The sequence below is a fragment of the Herpailurus yagouaroundi genome, unplaced genomic scaffold (assembly GCF_014898765.1).
Source record: "Herpailurus yagouaroundi ecotype Mexico unplaced genomic scaffold, PumYag 165, whole genome shotgun sequence".
NCBI classification, from domain to species: Eukaryota; Metazoa; Chordata; class Mammalia; order Carnivora; family Felidae; genus Herpailurus; species Herpailurus yagouaroundi.
In genome coordinates this window covers 6,220,829-6,244,020 of record NW_024412406.1, presented here as the reverse complement: position 1 = coordinate 6,244,020, position 23,192 = coordinate 6,220,829, and the positions used below count along the sequence as shown (strand labels likewise).

Below are 23,192 nucleotides of genomic sequence, written 5' to 3'. Positions count from 1 at the left end.
AATCTCTCAGAGTGGGTGTCAGGACTGTTATGGCAAAGGGCAAATTGTGTTGCTTATTTTAAAGGAAATCAGCTAAATAAGGAGGGAAATTCTCTTAAAGAGACCCTCTGGATGTGGTAGGTTGAACCATATACACAGTATGACAATATTTGATCTTTGCATATGGTTCAAAGATGTGCGAATATTTGCAGCCCTCTTGGCACATTGAATCTCCTCCCAAAAAGAGAGGTCGAAAAAGGCATCTTGGCGAACTTGACATTGATTCATTTCCTGCATTTTTATCTGGAGGCCGCATATGACTTTATCCTCTGTGGGCCAGTGTTATTTGCAAAATTGTTGGTGGCGTGGGTGGACAGTTCGCTAAATGATCTTTTAGGACCCTCCTAATGTAGCATTCTGTAGTTCTAAAGCATCTGGGTGTTGAATCTGTTTCCTCTTAGCCAACAAAAGATGCACTTGTCAATAATGCCCAAATTAGCCTTCCGGGAATTCCCATCTCCCCAAGGTACTCGCCCTCCCTTGGGTTGCTGTAATGATCAGAAGCCCCTCCCACGAGGTGAATGTTACCTATGAGACTCAACATGTTAGACCATCGCCCTTTGTTTATACATTTTCACAAGTTAGTGCACAGTATACCTTCATTTTTCTTTCATTTTCTTAACTTATTGATAATCAACAATAGTGAGAAGTCCCCACCTCCTTATCCCCATCTGGTTGTCGTTCATCCTGGGAGGGAAGGAGGAAGGGAATCACTCGCTGAATTCCTGCGCCTGCTTGGCAAGGTGGGTGCCCAAGCTGGGTTATACAGAGGACAGGGGAGCCTCATCAGATCTCAGATCTAGGTTTATGGTGTGTGTGGAAAGAAGTTGCTGCAAGAAAGTGCACTTGGGGATGAAGAGAAAGCAGCAACACAGGTCCTTGGAGGATGTATCTGCTTAATAACCCTCCTGATGGGTTCTCTGCCTATCCCCAGCTGAATACGTGGCCACTGAGGCCGAAGCGGCAAAGGACCCCTCCTGAGTCATACTTGTATATACAGTAGACCTGCCTACATTTGTGCTAGAACAGACCTATCTCTCTGCTAACTTTGTCTGTTTTTGCTTCTTCCATGGCTTTTCTGTCTCTCCTCCCTGTCCTGCTGGATCTCAATTCCTTCTACTTTCCTTTCTTTCTCTAACTTCCTTTCTCTCACTTTATAGTTAACCTGCTATAACATGTAATTTATGCCCTCTGTAATAAGGAATACACACTTGAAAGTCCCATTTCAGTCTTTCTTTTTGCGGAGTGGGGTCCCTGGCAATATTCATTCTGCAGGAGGCTGTAATATTATTTGGGCTAAAAGAAGCATTAAGAGGCAATTCAGGAAATGAAAGACACTAATCTTGAGCCTCTCGTTGTAGCCTACAAGGAAAAAATGAAGGAACTGTCCATGCTGTCACTGATCTGCTCTTGCTTTTACCCGGAACCTCGCAACATCAACATCTACACCTACGATGGTGAGTTCCCTGCAACAGAAATGCTCCTGCTAACAACGTCATTTGGAAAAGCTTGGATACCTTTGTTTCTCTCTCACAGCTCCTGGTATAATTAAATCGATATTTTGTAGATCTCACTATTGACTTGTTGTGTCTAGCTATTAGGTCTCATTAATTGCCTATTGCTTGAAACAGCTTGAGGGGCTTTTTTTTTTTTTTTTTTAAGTAAATTCTACTCCCAACTTGGGACTCAAACTCACAACCCGGAGATCAAGGGTCACACGCTGCACTAACTCAGTCAGCCAGACGCCCCTGAAACAGTTTGAATTTGATGCTAACACCAGCACATTAATGTCTCTTAAGACACATGACTAGATTGTTGTTAGCAGCATAGCAAGACCCACAGCATGTTCAAAACTTTTCTTTGCAAATAATATAATATGCTGAGCTTTAGTGAGGCCGGGTCGTAATTTGCAAGAAAATGCTTTATACTAAGGAAACTTCAAGAGTAAAAATCAACAACCACCACTGTTTTCCCCTTATCACTGTCTTCGTAAAGTGTGCATATTTTGTGCATGCATGTCCACAAGCTGACAAGTTTCCATGATAAATGTGACCTAGGACTAAAGCCCCAGATAACGAGAATTTTAAAAGAAAAGCCTAAAGCATTGGCATGACTACGAACTTCATTTGTAGTGCAACATTTTCAGTTTGATTTATCCAAATTCATTCTATTTAGTGCGGTTTTCCTCCTGGCTCTGCCACTATCTGCCTGACCTCAGGCAAGTTACTTTGATTTTTCTGAGGTTTACTTGTCTCTAGTATTTTCCTCCCGCAGTTGTTGTAGGGTTTAAGTGGTCAAATTCAAGTCAGATGCTTAGGCACCAAGCCTGATCTCTGGTAAGCACTCAAAAATAGTAGCTATCACGACCAAACAATATCATCCTCACTTAGTTCAGTCAACTTAATCCAATGGTTTGATACCGTTATGTGTGTAGCAGATGGAGCTGAGGTATATTTAACTACCTGTGGACCGATCGTTTTTCTTTTCCATATGTGGAAACACATACATTGAAGATAAGCTGAAGGCATTTGTAGCAGTTAACCCCTTCTGTGCCTTTACAGCCTGTTCTAGGACTCGGGCTTTCTCCTCCCAAAGTTATTCTATCACAGCACACGTGTCATAAATGCAATCATCAACATAACAATTAGCAATTTCATAAGGAGATGTCCTTCATGTGAAAAGGTTTTAGTTGCCAACCAAAACTTTCATTAGAACGCAAGCCCAGTGTCTGCTTTGTGTAAGTTCATTGAGCCAACAAATAAACCAGGGAGATTCTTACTCTGCTGGACACCAGTGACCAGTAATCCAGCCATGTTTATTCTGAGATTCTAATATCTCACTACGTATTGTCACAGAGGCTCCAAAGATAAGTACAGAACAGGCCTGTCCTTGGAGGAACTTAAAGCCTGGAAGAAGAGACATACGTACAACATACAAATAATCAGTAAGCAGAACACAGTGTGGTTAAGTGTGCTGACCCAGAGGTTACAGGAAGTGCACCAGTAAGACAGGAAAGACAGTGACAATGACAATTGCTGCAGCTTTAGGGATTGAAGCCGGCGGAAGTAGAAAGTCAGAAGTTATGTATAAGTTGAGTCTCAGAAGCTAAATAGGTAATTCAACATTGTTCGTGCACTGCGTCCTAGAGAATTTCAAATTTCCAATAAATCTTTGTTAACCTTTTTCTTCATCATTTAGCCTGAAAAATGCTCCAGCCATGGTAATTTTCAAAAAATAAATCTAAATCTGTACCACTTTATTTTCATGTGAAGTTCATGTTTATTCAAGAGAAAAATAAAGTTTAGCTTAGAATCAATTCAGGCTATTTTTTCCTAAGTATGCCTACCATTATTCAACTCCCTATGGATGCTGTTGAATTTCTCAACACTAAATATTTATTCTGTTAAAATATATCTGTCCTTATACTAATGAAAGACGTCTAATATGTTCAGAACAATGTAGAGCAAATAATCCCATGCAGCATTTTGCTATTTGCTAGAATAAGAACGCTACTTTCAATTGCCTGAATTCAAATTACTTAAATAAACACATGCTTCACACTCTGTATGTATGTTAACATTCTCAAATAATTCATTTCTCAGATATGGAAGTGAAGCAAATCAACAAACGTGCCTCTGGCCAGGCTTTTGAGCTGATCCTAAAACCACCATCTCCTATCTCAGAAGCCCCACGAACTTTAGCTTCTCCAAAGAAGAAAGACCTGTCTCTGGAGGAGATCCAGAAAAAACTGGAGGCTGCAGAGGAAAGAAGAAAGGTAACTTTTTCCATACATTTTTAAATTCTGTCTTTACTCGTTTTCTTCCCTTCCCTCCTCTTTTCCCTCCCTCCCTCCATCTCCTCTCCACACACTCCCCCTCCACGCACACACATGCTGGCAGAGGTTCCAGGAGACAGCCACCTCTACACCTGCAACATCCCCGACACGTGTAGGTCTTCAACAGACACAGAGCCGGGCTAGTTCAAGTAAACATTGCTGCTTTTAGGCTAGTTAAAGCCAAAGCCCTTAGACACTAAAAGTACCTTTCTCCCTCTCCTGGATCCCTTATCATAAAATCTCCCTGCTGTAATACACGGTGCATAACTGAGAAAGCACAGCCTTAAGTAACTTTACTCCAGTGTTTGGAGGTGGGGAGGGGTGCAGGAGTGGTGATTCGTCCTTCTCAGGGTCTGTGTCCTTTCCCCACTGGAACACATGGTTTTCCTTGAAACTACAGACCACCAGATCTTCTGAAATATTTCTTCCCAGATGCTGTTCACCCCGGGATAGGGGCCCCGAGCTTGACCCTGTCCTCCTAAAGGCCTCACTTCCTGCCCTTGAAGTTTGTGCTTCTAAGATCAGGACCCTCTCTGGGATCTATTAGGATCCTCCTCTACTCAGTTCCAAGCCTTGATGGCATCTTTTTCCCTTTTTTCCATTAGCCCTCCTTTGTATTAGAGCACTTTTCTTTTTCCAAATCTCCAATTTTTCACAATCAGGTGACTAAGAAGCCAAAGGTACTAAAAAGGAGGGGCACTCAGAAATCCCAAGGACTCTGCACGTAAAGATAGAAGTTATGTCTTAACACATCTGTACCAACCATGTGATTATTAGAGTTCATCCCATCAAGATGCTCTTAATCAACCCAAATGGAGTTATTTTTAGGAAATTCATTCCTACGTTGTATTTTCCACTGACTTTATCATCATTTATTTTTAGAAGCATGTAGTCACTAAAAATATGCTCCATGCATAGTCTTATTTGAATGGACAGTCCGCATTTATAATAATGTATAACTTTATTAGTATATTGCCTATAAAAAGTTAGCCAATACATCCAACACCTCTATGTTGGATAGTTACAAAGAAAACAAAGATACTCTTTCTCCTAAAAACTGAATTCTCTAACAGTCAAAGCGGGACAAAACCAAACACATGTATGTGTATGTACAGTTAACAGATACAGTATGTGTATCTTCAGATCAAGAAGAAAGAGCCAAAGATTAGAAGTCCTCAGATTACATTTTCTGAACTAAAAATTACATTCTGTTCTGACCTTTGTAGTTGAAAAATCTTCCTGTGTCAGAAAACATCCTAATCACATTTTCAGTTTTCACTGAAGAGTGAGGTTCTCCAAGCATCTGACAAGTATTTCTTTACATGTATATTTATTGTAGTTGGTCAATTACTGTTGTCATAGAGGTGGATTTTAAAAGGAGGAAACTGAGCTACTAACTCAAATCTGTGTACAGGAAGTTGCTTTAACAAATGTTGTTACTTAGAGCTTTCTTCTCATAGTAAAGCTAACTCAACTTGCATTTACAATCCATCAAGACTTTGCTGCCAACAGCTCTAAGTAACTCCAGCAGTGACAGTGGGTTGCATCAAAGCAGCTCAAGTCCTCTTAGTGGTAATGGGCACCAGGTACAGATCCTAGGTTGCCACACAGAGATGCTGTGACCTGATTAGAGTAGGAAGTCAGTGACTGAGCTGCAATTGAAACTTTGAGATCATGGTTCAGAATGCTGCTGGTGTTTCTAAGGTAATGTGTTTGATTTGAAGGATATTATTAAAAGGAAAAGAACAACACAGAGATTATCAAAATTAACTCGCTGTTCTCACAAAACTCCCTGAGTTAGCTAATGACTGATTCCAGTAAAATTCCTACACCCTGGCAACGATAAATTATCAACAATTACACGTTTATACAATTGAATGGAACTAGAAACCGGCCACATGGCTAAAAGACATTTACAAATATTATCTAACATTATGACACTAGGAAAAGTGTTTTTTGAAACCCTTAAAAAAACCTTTAAAAACCCTTAAAATTTCAAGGCAAAAATCATTATATAGATTATGTCCTTGTAGTAGGGTTTTAATTAGGAGAAAATATAATTAACAGAAAGTGCCAACTTACAAAAATCATTAATTGATTTTATTCTGTTGGGTTGTGCTGACTTAATAAGTGCTCATTAGAAGAACTGTTAATTCTCCTCAAAGAGCCTCCAGCCAGTGCATATGTCTCAGTGATTACCTTAGTGAGGACATGCATGTAACCAAAACTCAATTCAACTAGCTAGAATACAAAGTGGGTATGTGACTAAAAAGTCTAGGAATGGTTACAGCTTCAAAAACAGCTGGATCCAGATCAAGCAATAAGGTCAGAAAACCTTCTTTTTATATCTGTCATCTGTCTCTTCCTGCATCTAATTGGTTTCAATACCAAGGAAGTTTAGTTTTCAACTGTCAGTCCCCATTTCTTTTCCTCAAAAATTAGCAACTCCGGCAGAAAGAGGGCTTTTCCTTCCCAATAGTTCTTTTTTTTTTTTTAATGTTTATTTTTGAGAGAGACAGAGCACAAGTCGGGGAGGGGTAGAGAGAGAAAGGAGACAGAATCTGAAGCAGTCTCCAGGCTCCGAGCTGTCAACCCAGAGCCCAATGCGGGGCTTGAACCCGTGAACCACGGGATCATGACCTGAGCCAAAGCAGATGCTTACGACTGAGCCACCCAGGCGCCCCTCAATAGTTCTTTTTTTTATGTGTATTTATTTATTATGAGAGAGAGAGAGAGGGAGAGAGAGAGAGAGAATGCGTGGGGGAGGGGCAGAGAGAGAGAGAGAGAGAGAGAGAATCCCAGTAAGGCTCCATGCTGTCAACTCAGAACCAGTCACAGGGCTCCATCTCATGAACTGGGAAACATGAAATCAAGACCTGAATCTAAATCAAGAGTTGGAAGCGTAACCAACAGACTGAGCCATCCAGGCGCTCCCCGAATAGGTAAGATCTCTGCAGAGAAATGTGGAGGTATAGACCCCTAAAAGCAAATTGAGATGTTCTCATCCAGAGAAGGGGAAATAGAATTTAGATAAGCAAAATTGCAGATATCCACAATTTTATCTGTAAACGTTTAGTGTTAGTATAACAATTATAGTAACTATTTAGCTCATAACTGTACAATCGGTGAGCTTGTAGCCCTGCCAACATGGAAAAAAAATAAATGTCTGCAGCTATATAGAATAGGGCTGTCCGATAGAAATACAATGTGAGCACATATGTATTTTCAGTTTTTCTAGCAGTTGCATTTTTAAAAGTAAAAAGAAACGTGAAACAGCCATATGTAACTAGTAGCTACTGAGTTGGACAGCACAGAGACATATGATCAGACCAGAAAAATTTTAGGGAACGATGGAGGAATTTTAGGCCTTTACTTTTTCAAATTGGTACCAGATAATTATTCAATTTCAACTTTACTATTTTTTAAAATAGTTTCTAATAATAGATGTTCAGCCGAGCCCAGTGATCAGCAACATTTTGCCCTGGATCCATTTCCTTTCTCACAGTTACAAGTTTTTAAAGATTCTGCCTATCAAACATCCTATTAATATTAATAGTAGTATAATAATAGTATAATAGTATGAATACATTAAATAGTATTAATAAATTCCTTTGTCGTGGTTACAATCCAAGGAATCTATAAGCGCCAGTTAATATTTTTATTATCATAAAAATAAGCATATTCTCACTAAATTAACTTAATTCTAACTCAAAGTAAATGTAAAAATAGACAGAGACATACAAGCAAAATAAGATTTCTGATAGGCTTTTAAAACATAAAAAAGTTTGTGAGCTTCTCTCGCCTCCATTGGTACCATTGAAAGGCCTGCTTCTGGGAGTTTAGGGACCACATCTGAGAACTCGTGACCCAGGCTGTGTTGCCTGTGTGAGTCCTTCTGGATTTACAGCTGGAGGACTGCCACGAAGTCATTTCCACGTGGGCCCAAACTCACTTGGTGACAAATGTTTTGGCAGTGTCCCCAGTCCCTCACTCCATCTGTTGACACTATCGCAGCACTGACCATCTGGTTACTGGGTTGGACAACCCTCCCTCAGGCTTCTTTGAACCAGAATTAATGCCCCTTTGATTTGCTGGTAGAAGAAATTTGTTATACAAGAAATAGCCCTTTTTCCTGCTTTTACTGCTCTCTTTGATTATCTCTGGGAATCAGCTTTCACCTCCATGAGACTATATTATATTGTGAGGTCAGCTTGTAGCTCACATTTTGAAATCAAAATTTCCATACCACAACTGGCCCACAAGGGTGAAGCAATATAAAGACTTTAGTCAGCCAGCCAGCCAGCCCGCCCGCCATTTATTCATTCAACATACATTTAGCAAGTAACAGCAGACCTAAGCTAACCATTTCCCAATTGCCCCAGGACAACTCCTGTTTATTCCTTTTTTTGATATCATCATTATCATTTCAATGTCATAAGTGCCCAGTTTGGACAATAAATTATATGGTCATCTAAGCCAAGCAATAGTTTCTAAGAGCATCTTTAAAGCACAGTGGTTAAGAACATGCTTAAGGCAATACCTGTAATCAAAGTCTGGCTCTATCACATAATAGCTGTGTGACCTTGGACAAGTGCCTAACCTGTCCATCTATGTCTTATTTTACCCATCTGTAAAATGAGCCTAATGATAGGACCTGGGTCATGGAGTTATTGACCATGGGTCAATGAGAATTAAAAGACCTATCCTACATGAAGCCACAGGCAAGTACTGTGAGAGACAACCAGCTATTATGCAAAACACAGCTGGTTCCTGCCTGCAGAAACTAGAGTCCAGCAAACTCAGAATCATATAGAGAAAAGAAGTTTCTTGCTAAAAAAGATACTGAAATGTTACCATACATTTCTTGAACATTTTTAAATGTTATAAAATATTATGTATCAAGTTACAAAGGAGAAATAGTTTGACAGGTGACAGGTATATAAATGGGTCTGCCCAACTAACAGTGGCTTGAAAAAAATAAGTATTATGAAAAAAAGATGGCAATTTAAGAATTTTAATGACATTAATAAAATCTCACCCTAAAACAGATTGAATTAAGAAGAGTACTACACAAACAGTACTCACAGTTCAGTGAGATAATTGACACACTAACGATATTGGTACAATCAACTGCAAAGTCCCTGAACCTCTGAAAGAAAGATGCATTGTTTATTTATTTATTTATTTATTTTTGAGAGAGAGAGCATGCAAGTAGGGGAGGGTCGGGGTGGGGGGTGGGGGGGTGGGAGAGAGAGAGAATCCCAAGCAGGCTCTGCACTGTCAGCATGGAGCCTAATGTGGGGCTCAGACTCACAAAGCCATTAATTACATCATGACATGAGCTGAAGTTGGACACTTAAACCACTGAGCCACCCAGGCACCCCTGCATTGCTTTTTTTTTTTTAAATAAAATGGTGTAAACTGGGCCATGATTAGTCACCAAACCTGATAGACTTAACTTTCTTGTTTGTTGGCATCTCACATTATATATGGTAATTACAGTCACATCCAGGAAAAGAGGGGGTGGTTTGTACAGCAACGATTATAAACTCAAGTGCTGGCTTATTTGTGATTCAGCATTCAGGAGACATCTGCTCCTTGGAGGATGTGACACTTGGTCCACAGAACCCTCACATGTGTCATGTGTTGTCCCTCAGTGAAGAGCACCCCCATGGTTCTTTTCCTAGGAGTTAACCACAGTAAACGCATTCCAGGCTTTAGCAGAAGAGCTCATTCTAAAGGGCTTGGGTTTTAACCATTTAAAATGTTTTATTATGCTTCTCACTTCAACACACAGTGAATATTGCACACTTTTGTTTTGCACAATTATATTCAATTATGATATTTTTTAATGTTTGTTTATTTTGAGAGAGAGCACAAGCAGGAAAGGGGCAGGGCGGGGGGGGGGGGGGGAAGAGAAAATACCAAGCAGGCTCTGTGCTGCCAATGCTGAGCTCCACTCAGGACTCGATCTCACCAACTGTGAGATCATGCCCTAAGTCGAAATCAACAGTCAGATGCTTAACGACGGAGCCATCCAGGTGACCCTCAATTATCATATTTTAACAAGACATTATTTATGACTCTAACTGGGTTGCTAATGGTTTTTCACTGTTAACAGTAAAGCCAATAATTAGAGACACATCCTTTAAAGATACTTAGGTACTCAGAGATCTAGTGTCTGATAAATTGTTCTAGTTAGTGGCAAGTAATATATCCAGATGATGAAAGGGGACAATAAAATAAAGGGTTAGAAATGTGTTCACTCCAGAAAGAAATGGAACACTAGTACTAACTAAAATATAGTCTTAAATCTCATAAGAGTACATAAAATAAAATTGAGTTTTATATATCACTTAACTCAAATTTATCTTCCATTTCATTTGTATAGTAATTAAACTCTTATACTCAGTAATATAAGGCACGGTAATGAACCTCTCTGGAAAATGTTAAAGTGTTCCTAAATGTACAATAACTCTTGTCCCTGTCTCATTATTTTTCCCTTCACGTACCTCTCATGTAATCATTTCGGTGATGCTGAGTTCAGTGTATGCTTAGAAAAAGTGGGCACCAATTCTGCACCTCCGTTATTACAATAGCAAGGTGGAGAAGGTTCCCTGGTCTCCCAGAATGTCATGTTGGATGTCTTAGCCCTATAAATAGTTTGTCTTGACATTTGCATTGTATCAGCTGATCGTTATCATGCCCTAATTTTCCATTTCAGTATTTCGGTGACCTTCTATGTTAGGTACATGCCATTCAGAGATGGTCCTCCGTGGTCAGATCCTTTGCCCTTAAACAATTTATTTTTAACAGCTTTCAGCAAATCTTACCTTTTAAGCCTCCCAGTCAAGATTCTTTTCTGCTAATCTGCCCAAGCAAGGAAGAAAATAAAATCACCTCTTCAACCATGTGGTGAGAACGTTTACCAAAATGAAGAGAAATGCTTCCACTTTTGTCTAAAATATATTTTTATTCTGGATCCTCACGCATGTTATGTTTCAGGGCAGTTTTCTGAACTAAATGCTTATGTGCTCACTGAAGCGTAGCCAGTTTTCTTCCTTGAGGCTGTGAAGATTCCTATCTCCCCAGGAATAAAGTCAGAGAAGCTGTAGGCAGTGACATCTGGATGCTAGGGTGTGAAAGAAGGAAAAGGGAGTAGTGCTGTCTTCAGCAGCGGAGACCTTAAGAACTGAGGTAAAGGCCCCGAGACTATTAGCTCCACAGAAGAGTTTGTCTAAGAGTTGAGTGCCTGTGGGGAAAAACCAAAATAGGGTGCCAAAAGTTATCTTCTCAGTGTGGGATCCTTTCTGTAATCAATGTATTTTTTTTAACGGATGTGGCTTTAAATATTCGAAACATAGATGATCAATAGGTCCCAAAAATGTATCAGTGGAGAGGACGGTGGATGCAACATTCCCTCAGTATAGGAAAAGGCACCACAGAAATGAGCAGCCCCGAAGTGGGCTGGCCCAGTTTGGCGGGTCTCCGTCACCTATCAGCAGCCTCACGTGAGAACGCTCTGTACTGCCTTCTGTTTCTGTTTCACCCCATTAATTGTGCTAAAGAAATACACTTGACACCTATGCTGGGTAATCTCATTTAGCCCCAATGGCTGCAAAAGTACTAACGCCATTAATTGAGGCATCTCAAACAGAGCCAAATGCTGCGCCCAGTAAAGCAATAGGCCTCTCTCTCCATTACTGGTAACGGGGCCGGTGGGAGTGTTTGTTCACGCAAGCCAAATGTGCCCCACCAAGGCAAGACATTTGAAGAGGTATGTGCTGCAATATTGCCCTTTTAGTCCCCAGGGTTTCCCTTCTCGATTCCCTTCCTCTGCTGTCTCCTGTCTTTAAGTCTCTCACAAAAGAAAATTAAGAATGCAAATGTGAACTGTAAGTTAAAATACAATTTTACAAGTGCCTCAGTAAATTCGAGCCCCTGAAAATTAAAAATTACTCAGTTGCTCATTGATAACCATCCTTGGTAACTTTCTCTGTGAGCTGATATAGTAAAGAACGGCAGGCATATGGCCCCTTGCCATGAAGTCCATCAGAGAGAAGCTTTTACACACACACACACACACACACACACACACCTTTAGTCAGTCTGTCTCTCACATTGAAGTCAGTGGTCCTAGTAGCAGTAAAGAAGCAAATCAATGTAGGATGCTTTACCAATAGTCCCACCTAGAGGCAGAAGGATGAACCAGCTAGAAAATATTTTTTCAGGTTTTCTCCAGAAAGGTGCCGTTTGATTTTGAATTTATTCCGTGTTAACATTTCCCGTTGTTTTTCATATTGGGTTCTACCGTAAGCTATAACAAAGCAAGTAAGTGATGTAGTCTCCTAAGGATGTCAGTGAAACCATCTGGGGACTAAAACAAGATGCGGGGCTAGCTCCCCAAATTTTCTAATCTCCCATGAGTCATGAGACCTATTCCTGATAAACTTCAGGATAAACATATCAGCAAACAGTCTCAAGGCTGTCTGACTTTCCCCTTCCTATCTGAAGAGAAGTTTCTTCTCCGTCAAGCCTCATACTGTATGCATACCAAGATCTCTCCTGTGAGACCCCATGATGGCTATCAACTAAATGTTTTCCTATTAATGCTTTTAACATTAACATTAATTAATCAATATTTGACAAGCCATGAGACACGTTTTTAAGCTGCCATTGTTTAGGTGTTCAGAGTTACAGTTACTCCTGCAAAGACTCACCTCAGAGCACCAGCCAGTCGTAAGGAATTACCCAGGAACAATGCCCGTGTAATAATTTAGTCTTCAACCTGGATAGCTCAGCATTGAGTAAGACTTCTCTTAGCTGCATACTGTGAAAGAAACAAAGAATGTGGGAAGAAGTTAAATAGCACATGCAGGTCACCAACACAGGCCTGACACCAGAGGCCATGACAGTGCATTTTCCAAAAGGTACCCTGAATAGCCTGCATTAGAATCACCGGGGATACTTATCAAACATATAGATTCCTGGGGGTGCCTGGTGGCTCAGTCAGTTAAGCATCCAACGCTTTATTTCACCTCAGGTCGTGATTTCATGGTTCATGAGCTCAAGCCCCGCATGGGGCTCTATGCTGACACTGCAGAGCCTGCCTGGGATTCTCTTCTCGCTCTGCCTCTCTCCCCATCCTCTCTCTCTCTCAAAATAAATAAATAAACTTTATATATTACATACATACATATATTACCTATGGGTCTTAACCTGGGTCTTAACCAAAGAACCACAGAATCAGAACTTTGGGGAGCGGATACCAGGCCTCTGCATTTTTATCAAGCACTTCAGTGATTGTTAATATACACTGTACAGAGTCATACAGCCTCCTGATGCTGCAGGGAAACTGCAGCGCACAAAATGTGGGAGCATGCTAGGTGGGGTGCAACTGCCTCTGGCGTTTCTACTCTAATCACTAAGTAACCACAGGGTTTCAAAGATTACCCAGGTGACCTTGGCATGTTCAAGAGGGGGCCAGAACAAGGACTTTCTGTTTTCTGTGGCCAAGTGGACATTACCTTTACACCATTCACACATCTCCAAAGAAAATTTGGATAATGAAAGTAAAACAGGCAAGTGAGGAGAGGTGCGTGTGGAATAAAACGAGAAAGGACATTTGGAGATTTGATTGGCTAAAGTTGAAAAGCTCAGGACTTAGCCTACAGCTGGTGAAAAACGGGGCAGGGGAAAGAGGTGAACTTGCCCCAATCCTCCCATATTTTCCTTAGGTTCGATGGATGCTGCTATCCAATGGTTAATTATAGCATTCCTGGTTGCACAAATGCTTAGCATCAACTTATTCTAAAAAACAAAACAAAACAAAAACTCCTCAATGAGGGTTAAATGCTTCTTCCAAGACGGTGTGTCCAAAAAATCCCCAGCTGAAAATTCAGCTAGCCACATTCAGTAGAAAACTCAAAGCCATGTAGATGAGTATTGAATTGACAATAGTGCTTAAGGCTAGAACAAGTGTTCATTGGAACACTCCAATCGGTGGGCCATTATTCTGCCAGGTTTGCTTTTGGGTGATTATAAAATGGATATGTTTTTCTTCCCCAGTCTCAGGAGGCCCAGGTGCTGAAACAATTGGCAGAGAAGAGGGAACATGAGCGAGAAGTCCTTCAGAAGGCTTTGGAGGAGAACAACAACTTCAGCAAAATGGCGGAGGAAAAGCTGATCCTGAAAATGGAACAAATTAAAGAAAACCGTGAGGCTAATCTAGCTGCTATTATTGAACGTCTGCAGGAAAAGGTAATCCCTGCATAAGCATGCATTCATACGCAGCACAGCTGGGTGAAGTTCCAAATGCCCGGGCACCAGGGACTTAGTCAAAACTTGTTTCAAGTACAGAGACAGCTAACGCCTTGGACAGGTTCTTCCATTGTAGCACTGACTCTGTGGGCACATGGGAGAGGAATGGGAATCCAACGGTAAAGCTAGAATTTGGTGAAATGTTTTAGTAGTGAATGGATTCAGGGAAGCTGATTCATGTTTTTCAAATATATAAAAGACTTGCACAAACTTTAAGAACCAATCCATTCGAAAAATATGAAATTGGAAATATGAAACATGCCATAAAAATATCATATTAATCAGTAACAATAATATATAACAAAATAATACATTCAATATTTACTTTACTATTTCATTGAGTGTAATATTGAATATATAAATAATAACTTGGAAAAATATATTCAAGGAATGACAGACTACCTAGGAAAAATGGAAAGCCCATTCTGTCCATGTAGGAGAATCTACATAGGAAACCAGGGTATAGTAACATTGCATGGAACCAAAGGGAAGGGAAGCTAGTAAGGGATGTTTATTTCCTCACGTTCTGATATCCTGGTGTCTTTCTCCTCACCAACCCTGAAATATACCCATTCCCATCAATCAGGATGAGCAGTACAGGAGATCCTCTGAAAAGTATTTTCTCTTTCCCTGTTGTTGACGCTATGCTATCTATCCATCACCGCCACCACCACCCAGAAAAGTTTCCTTTGAAAATGTGTAGTGTAGATATGAATAGTGTAGCTTTTTCCATCTCCAGAAATTGGATTAAGCATTGAGAAATATGATTTTTGAGAAACAATGCCTCAGTCCTTTTCTGAGCCCTCTGCACCAATACTGAGTACTATTACATGTTGGCACTGGAGATACAGACAGAAGTAGGACTGTCCCTGTCATCAGAGCACTAAGAGTTTAGACAAGATCAGCCTCCTGTTTTCTGAGTATTTCTTAGGAAGACCCAGGGATCAGGCAACTCTGTTCTGAAGTTCTGATGACTCTGTTTTTACTCGCATTCTCTGATGACAAATATCAATCCAAAACCAAAGGAAATCAGGCACAAAACATAAATATATATATATATATATATATATATATATATATAATTTCATGGAGATTTTCATGGGCATCTGTGCTTTTGAGGGATTTTTTAAAGCATTGCCTAGGGAAGGGCCTATGGGCTCTGACACAGCAGTAGGACACTGAGGCTCTCAGAGGTATGTGGAGAAACTACTAGATGACCTGGTCAGGAGCAGAGAACCACTGAATGCCTTGGTCAGAACCTTAAAGTTAAAATTTAATTTATGCATATAAGCTGGTGCTTCCATACTCTCAGACCAATGTCATTGTGTTTCACCCAACTGCATCAGGTCAGGATTTGAAGGAGGCAGTTCAGCTCTCTGGATGTTACACATGGTGGTACCATAGCAAGTGCTTTGCTGAGATGCAGGAGAGCAAAGTTCCATTGGGCAAAATTTATGTGCCTCACCTTGAACCATTCAGTCTTCCTCCATTTGCCCTCAGTTCACACGTTTCTGTACAACCAAGGAGATTCCTGCTGACTGGTGCTCATACCACGGATAGCAGAAGACCACTGTGTGTTCTGTTTGGGATAATTATGACTCCAGCATCTCATATCCTAGGCCCTAAAAAAAAAAAAAATAAATAAGTTGCTAGAAATGGGGCATGCTGATCATATTCCAGGCTTTTCAATTAGACCGTAATATCTAGTGCAAGATTTATATCACTGACAACCAGGAGCATTATTGTTTTTGAAATTACACATATGCAAATATATAGCATATCCCTCTTGATTTCAACTATAAAGTGGTACATAAAATTTGCATGTTTTAACTAGTATTTCCAGAAGTGTTGGATTTTAATAGGTAATTTCTTTTTCTCTGTGTATTTCTCTTCACCCACTCCCCAGCCCAGCACCTTTTAGCACTCTTTCCCATTCTCACCCAGATTTAGTCTCCACCTCCTTTCAGACACACTTGCATACAGACATGCAATTTGTCCTAGAAATAATCAGCCTGTGGACGGGTTAACATCCTGACACCAAGCTGCAAAATCTCCCAGTGAGACGCAGGCGTCTATATTTTTTAAAACCCTCCAGATGATTCCAATATTTGGCCAGGTTTGAGAACTAGGGGTTTATAGCCTATTCTGATTTAAATCCGAACTGACAGTATTCTATCCCACGCTGGATAATGCAGCCCAGATCATTTTTAGGACCACATTCCCCTTGGAATTTCATAGCCACAGAGATGCTTTTCAAATCTAATGGGACCTTTGGCCGGTGTCCTCCAAGATTCATTATCATCTCCATAAAGTGGAGGTACTCCTTGGGGAGTACCAAATTTACTTCCTTTTGATGTATTTTAAATATGTTTTCTTTTTCCTAAATAAGACAGAGTAAGGTTTTTATCATGACCAATATCTCGCCTTTTGTTTGAATGAAATTACTGCAGTAAGATTAAATTAAAAAGAGAATCAATAATAATACTAATGCTGAGAATGCATGAAACTGCTAACATATATAAGCTGTTCTGGAATCTGATGCATCAAAAGATGATTACTACTGAAAATGACACCGATTAATCAGTTAATCATTCAGTGCGTATTCGTGGAGTACCTACTATGTGCTTAGACACCTGGAATAATATCAAAGAGCATTTACCAACCGTCTCTTTCCCTATGCAGATAATATAAAACCAGCAACGAATAGCATAGCACCAAAAATTAGAGAATAAGACAACACATAATATGGACCAATATAGATAGTTAATACAAAAGCACTGAAAAATGTTAGTAAAAATTAAATCCATGTCAAGGCTAGCACACTAAATTCTCACCACTGTGACAGGCCTCACTTCACTGAGCCTGTCAATTAGCCAGACGACGTGATACAGAGCCATGGTGTCCGCGGTTTCCTCAGTGTCATTCACTGACAAATTCCCACAAACTTCTTGGAGATCCAGCCATGTTAGCTCAAAGTCTTTAGCTAAAACTGAAAGCCTAAAGCAAAAACAATCTCAGTTGCACTTTAGAATCCACTGAAGTGCTCTTTAAACCAGGAGATTTTGATTTAATTGTCTGGGGTGGCACCCAGAGATCAGTATTACTTCTAAAGTTTAGCAGTAGATGCTAATAGCAGGAGTTGAGAACCACTGAGCTAAAGACTTCTTAAATATGCTTTGTTATATTGTCATAAATTATATTTAAGTATTTTTATCTTCGTTCCATAGAAGTGTTCTTTTTTCCTTCAGAAAAGAATGTTACGCTTTTTTCTTTCAATGTCTGTTTCCATAGCACCTCGTCTCAACACCCCAGCTTATTATAAAGGAAAGAATCAAATGTGGAGAAAGGTGTGAAAGAAGGAGTGCATCTGCCACCGAGAGTTACCCTAGGCTGATCTGTTTATGTCACTCACATCGAAATTACAACTACCCAACAGTCTTCAAATTGAGTGACATAAATAGTCATACCCAGGACTCAAAAGTATAGTCTGTGGACAATGATTGACACTCTGGTGAAGTTTAAAATGTTCTTGTTCATGGAATAATATAATAGAAAGAGACACACTGAGACAGAGACTGAGATGGAGACAGAGACAGAAAGAGAGACAGAGACAGAGATAGAAAAACACCTTTTCCTGCCATGCGAAAGGATTAAAGAGACACTTTCTTCTTCCCCCAACATGTCCTTTCTCCCCTAACGCATTCAACAGTATCTAGCAGAAAATTCACTGCCTGGCCCATCGGGAACCCTGAGTAACAGCAGCTCTGTCATCAGACCCAACCAGGATCTGTAGTGGGTATTTTTTAAAAGCCAGTTAAAGCAGGTATAATCATTTTCACAATATTGCATACATTCATAATACGTCTAACTTTAACATCAAGCATTTAAAGGTACAGCCAATTACCAATCTTTTCACGTAGGCCAAGACCATTTTGAGAGATGGATCAGTTAATTGGGGTACCATGTCCCCCTTTTCCCCATTATCCACCTATATCATATTAGCTATGATTTACAGTTTCAATTTCTGTAAAATTGGGTAAGGGCTAAAGATATCTGCAAAATAACATGAATATAGGACCTTAACAACTTTTCTTTTTCACAAATTTCCCCTAGCTTTTATACTTGATCCAATATCTGATCATACTGCCCCTTCTCAGGTATTTCCAAAGCTTTTCCTCCACCCACACTAGCTTCTATTACTGTATCTTTAATTAAATTATGTAATTAAATTCGCAACTAGCTAGCCGAACAGGGTGGAAATATCATTGGCTACAAGTAAGCATGTAATTCAGCCAGTGAGAGGAAAAGTGTGTGGAAATAATAGGGAAGAGCCTACTAGCCTCATAAGCAACGCAACATTTAGGTGATACCAGGATGATGGCGGGAATGGAGAGTGTTGGTTAACCTACCAGATCAGTCAAGAGGACTTCTAGTGAACCTTGTTGAATTCTCCACTTAATTCAAATTGTGTCACATCTTCTTGCCTTTATAGCTCTACCCCACGATTCACTAGCCAAGGCCAAGACCGCCCAGATCATAATATTGTCACAAATACCAAAGGAGCTTCCCATGGTGTTCAGGAGTAAGAGAAGCAAAAAAACACAGACAACCTTGACAGCTACTTTACCTAGCCAACCACGAAGGACAGTACTTAGTCAGTAAGAGATGTTGTTTTAGTATATTGATCATCTCACCTCTAACAATATAGAAAAGTTGGTGCAAAAACATTGTAGTCATTATTTCAGTGACAATAGCATCCCATAAGATGATACAGCTTAAAACAATAAAAATATTTTGAGGGAATAAGATTCTGTGGTTCTTTTCTGAAAAGGTGATTTTGATGTTATATAACTCCTTAGATACAGATTTCAACCATTATTAATTTTCATCTGTCATAAAGTTTTCTTCTCTGACTTTTGTTTGGGGGGAGGGGTCATTCTTGTTCACGAATGCAATTTATGTAACTATTTACTATTGAACCTGCCTGAGGAATGAATAATGAAAGGAAAAGGGGACGTAAAACTAGCTGTTCTTGATTGCTGGCTGTAGGCCAGCCATTTTGCATGTACTACTGCATTTAATCCAAACAACAACCCTGAAAGGAGATACTGTTATTGTCTCCATTTCATATCTAAGGAATTTGTCCTTAGAGAGATTTAGTCAAGATCACAAAGCTAAATAGACGACAGAGTTTAGCTCTGAACCCCTGTCTTTTTCATTCCACCCTTTATACTAACCTTTATACTAAGCTGAAGCTGCAATTCGTTGACGATCATCAAACACCACACAGTAAGCAGGCTTAGCAGTACCATTGGAAGTTTATGCTCCAATGACCACAATCATCTCGATATATGAAAACGTTCTTTCCTGGCACTCACAGCTCACTCCTGACCCCTCTTTTGTATTGCAAGTGCGTAGCCATTTATAAAAAGAATTTCTGATGATTCTGACCGCAATCCTCATCTTGCATTTAAATCGACTCATGCAACAGAATTTCACAGATGGAGCTGATACTCTAGGTCATCTAGTTCAGATCCCTTGTTTGTATTTGCTAACTAGTGAGGCAAAGGAGACCTTAAAAGGTAAAAAGTATACATATAATTAAATTAAAAAAAAAAAAAAAGGAAAGAAGAAAAAGAAAGACCTCATATTTCTTGGCTTCCAGTACAGAAATCTCTCTAATCACATCTTCTTAGGGAAACGGAATGTTTCCTAAAGCCATCTTTCATACATTTTTGCATACCAAGGGAGTAGTTACATACAATGCTAAAATATGATCTATTACACTTCCCTTATATTGATGGGAGGAAGGAAGGTAAGACTGGAAAGGTCACTGGGACTCAAGTTTTGAAAGGCTCTGACTAATAGGTTAAGCATTTAAGAAGCATATAAAAAAGTCTTCTTCCTGCGTCTAATCCTCTCAAAGTGTCCACTGATAATTGTAAAGCCCTTAAAATATTCAGGAAGAGGAAAAACCATTAAAATAGGGTAAACAACAGTAGGATGTTCTATTGCCATTTTCTGGATTTATATAGCGATCATAATATTCTGGATTCTCTTGATCATATGACCTTTTTAATAGTTTTACTCAAATACAGTATTAAGGGTTTTTTTAGGCGCTGTAAGTCTTATAAGATCTTCTGTTATGTTATACTTACTGGGTCCCTTGTCCTTTCTCGTGAAGTGAAGAGAATTCCTAATGATAGACATCAAACAACTGGGTGACTTCCAACGAGGCATGTATTGTGTAAAGAAGTAGGCAAGCCTTTCCGGTTCTCTGTGGAGCAGACACCCAGGCTCTGTGACATTACTTCTCCCTTTGGTGTCTTCCAGGAGAGGCATGCCGCGGAGGTGCGCAGGAACAAGGAACTCCAGGTTGAACTGTCTGGCTGAAACGATGGAGGGTATGGCACGCCCCACCATTAGTAAATCCCCCTGCCTATATTATAATGGATCATGCGATATCAGTATGGGAAATGTATGACATGGTTTAAAAAGAACTCATTATAAAAAACAAAAACAAAAAAACAGAATCAAAAATTAAAAAAAAAAAATCAATGCGGTCTCTTTGCAGAATGTTTTGCTTGATGTTTAAAAAATACCTTGGATCTTATTTTGTAAATACTTACATTTTTGTTAAAAAATACAAGTATTGCATTATGCAAGTTATTTCATAATCTTACATGTCCTGTAACAGGCTTTTGATGTTGTGTCTTTCCACTCAAATGAATTTGCTAGGTCTGTTCTTTTTGAAGCCCTCATGTCGAACTCCATTCCCTGCCCTTTTCATTCCAACAGAAAAATGAGGTCAGTAGACAGTCTATGGTGCTAGAAACCCACCATTGCCTAATGACCTAGATGGCTTTGTAATCTCTGAACTTGACTAAGACCACACCTAGGTTACAGGTTTTATGACTCCACACGAACCTCCACATTTGTTCACTCATAATCTACTAACTGCCTAGAAACTACAAAACCAGGCTAAGAAAAAAAAAAAAAAAACAAAACACCAATCATAGCATTTACTTCTGCTTCTCCTGGATTATGTGCTACAAATGTGCTTTGGCTTTAGAAAGGGATGGATGAGAAGACAGAGCTGAGATCAACCTGGGTAGAAGCAGAAAGTTAAACCCTTTAAAAGCGCTGAACACAGATTCGAATCCAAATGGTTCAAGCAGCCATGAAATCGCTCTTCATGAAGTGGGCTTAATTCTCTAGTTTAAGTTCTTTTGATGGAATGAATTAATTAATGTGTCAGGTGGCTTATTTGTGGATGCCATGATTGATGATGTTCATTTTAAGCTCTTACCTATAGTACAAGTACATGATGCTACTGAATATTTTTCCACTTGGAAACTGTGAGCTGGTTGTTGCATTGAAACACACATACAAACGAGATCAAAAACACTGCGGACTTTCACTCAAGCTGGTCTTTCTTCCCCAGTGTGAGGCAATCCTGCCTATTAAAAAAAAAAAAATTACTCCATCTGTGAGGGCTGATACAGCTAAGGGGGCTAGGCAGGGCATTTGTGCCAACTAAGAATCACCAGACACCCACCATAAGTACCTATCGCAGTTTTGAAGTCGTTTCTCCCCCAAATCCCAACTCCTGAAGGTTGCTGCCTGCATATTTACTCTTCATTAGTGCTATTTCCCTGTATGTCATTGTGAGCAAGCTGTGATTAATAAAGAATTGGAGTTCTGTGAACTAATAAAGGTTCAGTCTGTTCTCTTGCCCCTTCATGTATCTGACCTGGAGTTCAGATTTTAAAAGGGTGGCCAATGGATTAGACAATCTCATAAGCAAAGAGACAATGATTAGAGTTTGAAGGAAACCAGTGCCCTGCTGATTCACTTCCCTTCTGGGGCAGCAGGCAGCATCTCTTTTCTCTCTGCTTCTGACAGGCCAACACAGCAGGCGAGGTCTTCAATCTGTTTCCCTTGAAAACATTCAGGACTGCAGGAGATACCACAGGTTCAGACTGACGATTCTGAGAACGAGACCCCCTTTCAAAGCACTTGGAAGGTTCCTGGCACCACCTCGTGCTCTCCCATGTGGCCACAGAACACCTTCACCGGCCTGTTAAAATGAGATTTCCCTGCCATAGTGCTGAATTTTGCACCACCAGTAAGCATACTGCACACATGGACACAGCAGGGTCCTGTCGATGACCCAGATGGATCTTACAGGACCAAAGGAACCCCATCCAGCTTTAGCAGAAAATCATAAATAATTGAAACCACACAGATTTATGAATAAGTAAACTGGGCTATAGTCCATAGGAGCACTAGTGAGCCAGGTTTGAGGATGAGGCCACCTGGTCCCTCTCTTTGTGGGAATCTAACACTGCAACGATCAATACACATGTTTGCAAGGCTGAACGCCACGATCTTCCTTTGGGAAGTCAGTTGGAGCTTCTGATTAGCAGAAACCAATCTTCATTTTCGTACTGATTTCTATACAACTTAGTTTGTAATGTTTTCGTAAAACATTATTTGAAGGGCTTCCATGGGACCAGACCCTGTGACTGAGCCCCGGAAACACGAAAATGAATGACCACAAGAAGCTCACAATCTACTTGTGAGCCAATGGGGATATTTTGATGTGTCCCTGCAGCATACTGAGGGGAAGCATAAAATTTCTATGAAGCTTTCTGAAATAACTAGAAATAGTTGACAAACATCTCACACTACTTTGTGGGTCCCTACATTGGAACTGTTGACCAATCCAACTGAAAATCTCAAAGGTGGAGAAACTAAGGCCCAGAGAGACAGAATATAAGTGACTTTGCTCCAGGTCACAATTCCCACTTAGCGTGATTTCTCTCCTTATTGGTAGCTCATCAGCAGACCATCCTCAAATCTTACCACACCAGCAAGGATGTGTTATGTCTATAAAGTTCCCCTAGACTAATGTTTTGCAATATTGGCATGCTTCATAGTCATTTGGAGGACGTGCTAAAAACAGATTGCTGAGCTGCAACCCCAGAATTTCTAA

At 40.0% G+C, this 23,192-nt stretch overlaps 1 protein-coding gene across 1 annotated transcript in view; it reads left to right on the top strand.

The window, feature by feature from the left end:
* Nucleotides 1-21,906, top strand: part of STMN2 (stathmin 2) — a 47,278-nt gene extending 25,372 nt beyond the window's left edge. Inside the window, exons 2-5 of the mRNA XM_040487536.1 lie at nt 1,401-1,496; nt 3,642-3,814; nt 13,943-14,134; nt 20,528-21,906. Of these exons, the coding sequence (XP_040343470.1) occupies nt 1,401-1,496; nt 3,642-3,814; nt 13,943-14,134; nt 20,528-20,587 (521 nt within the window). The 3' untranslated portion in view covers nt 20,588-21,906. The remainder of the gene's footprint in view (nt 1-1,400; nt 1,497-3,641; nt 3,815-13,942; nt 14,135-20,527) is intronic.
* The last annotated feature ends 1,286 nt before the right edge of the window (nt 21,907-23,192 follow it).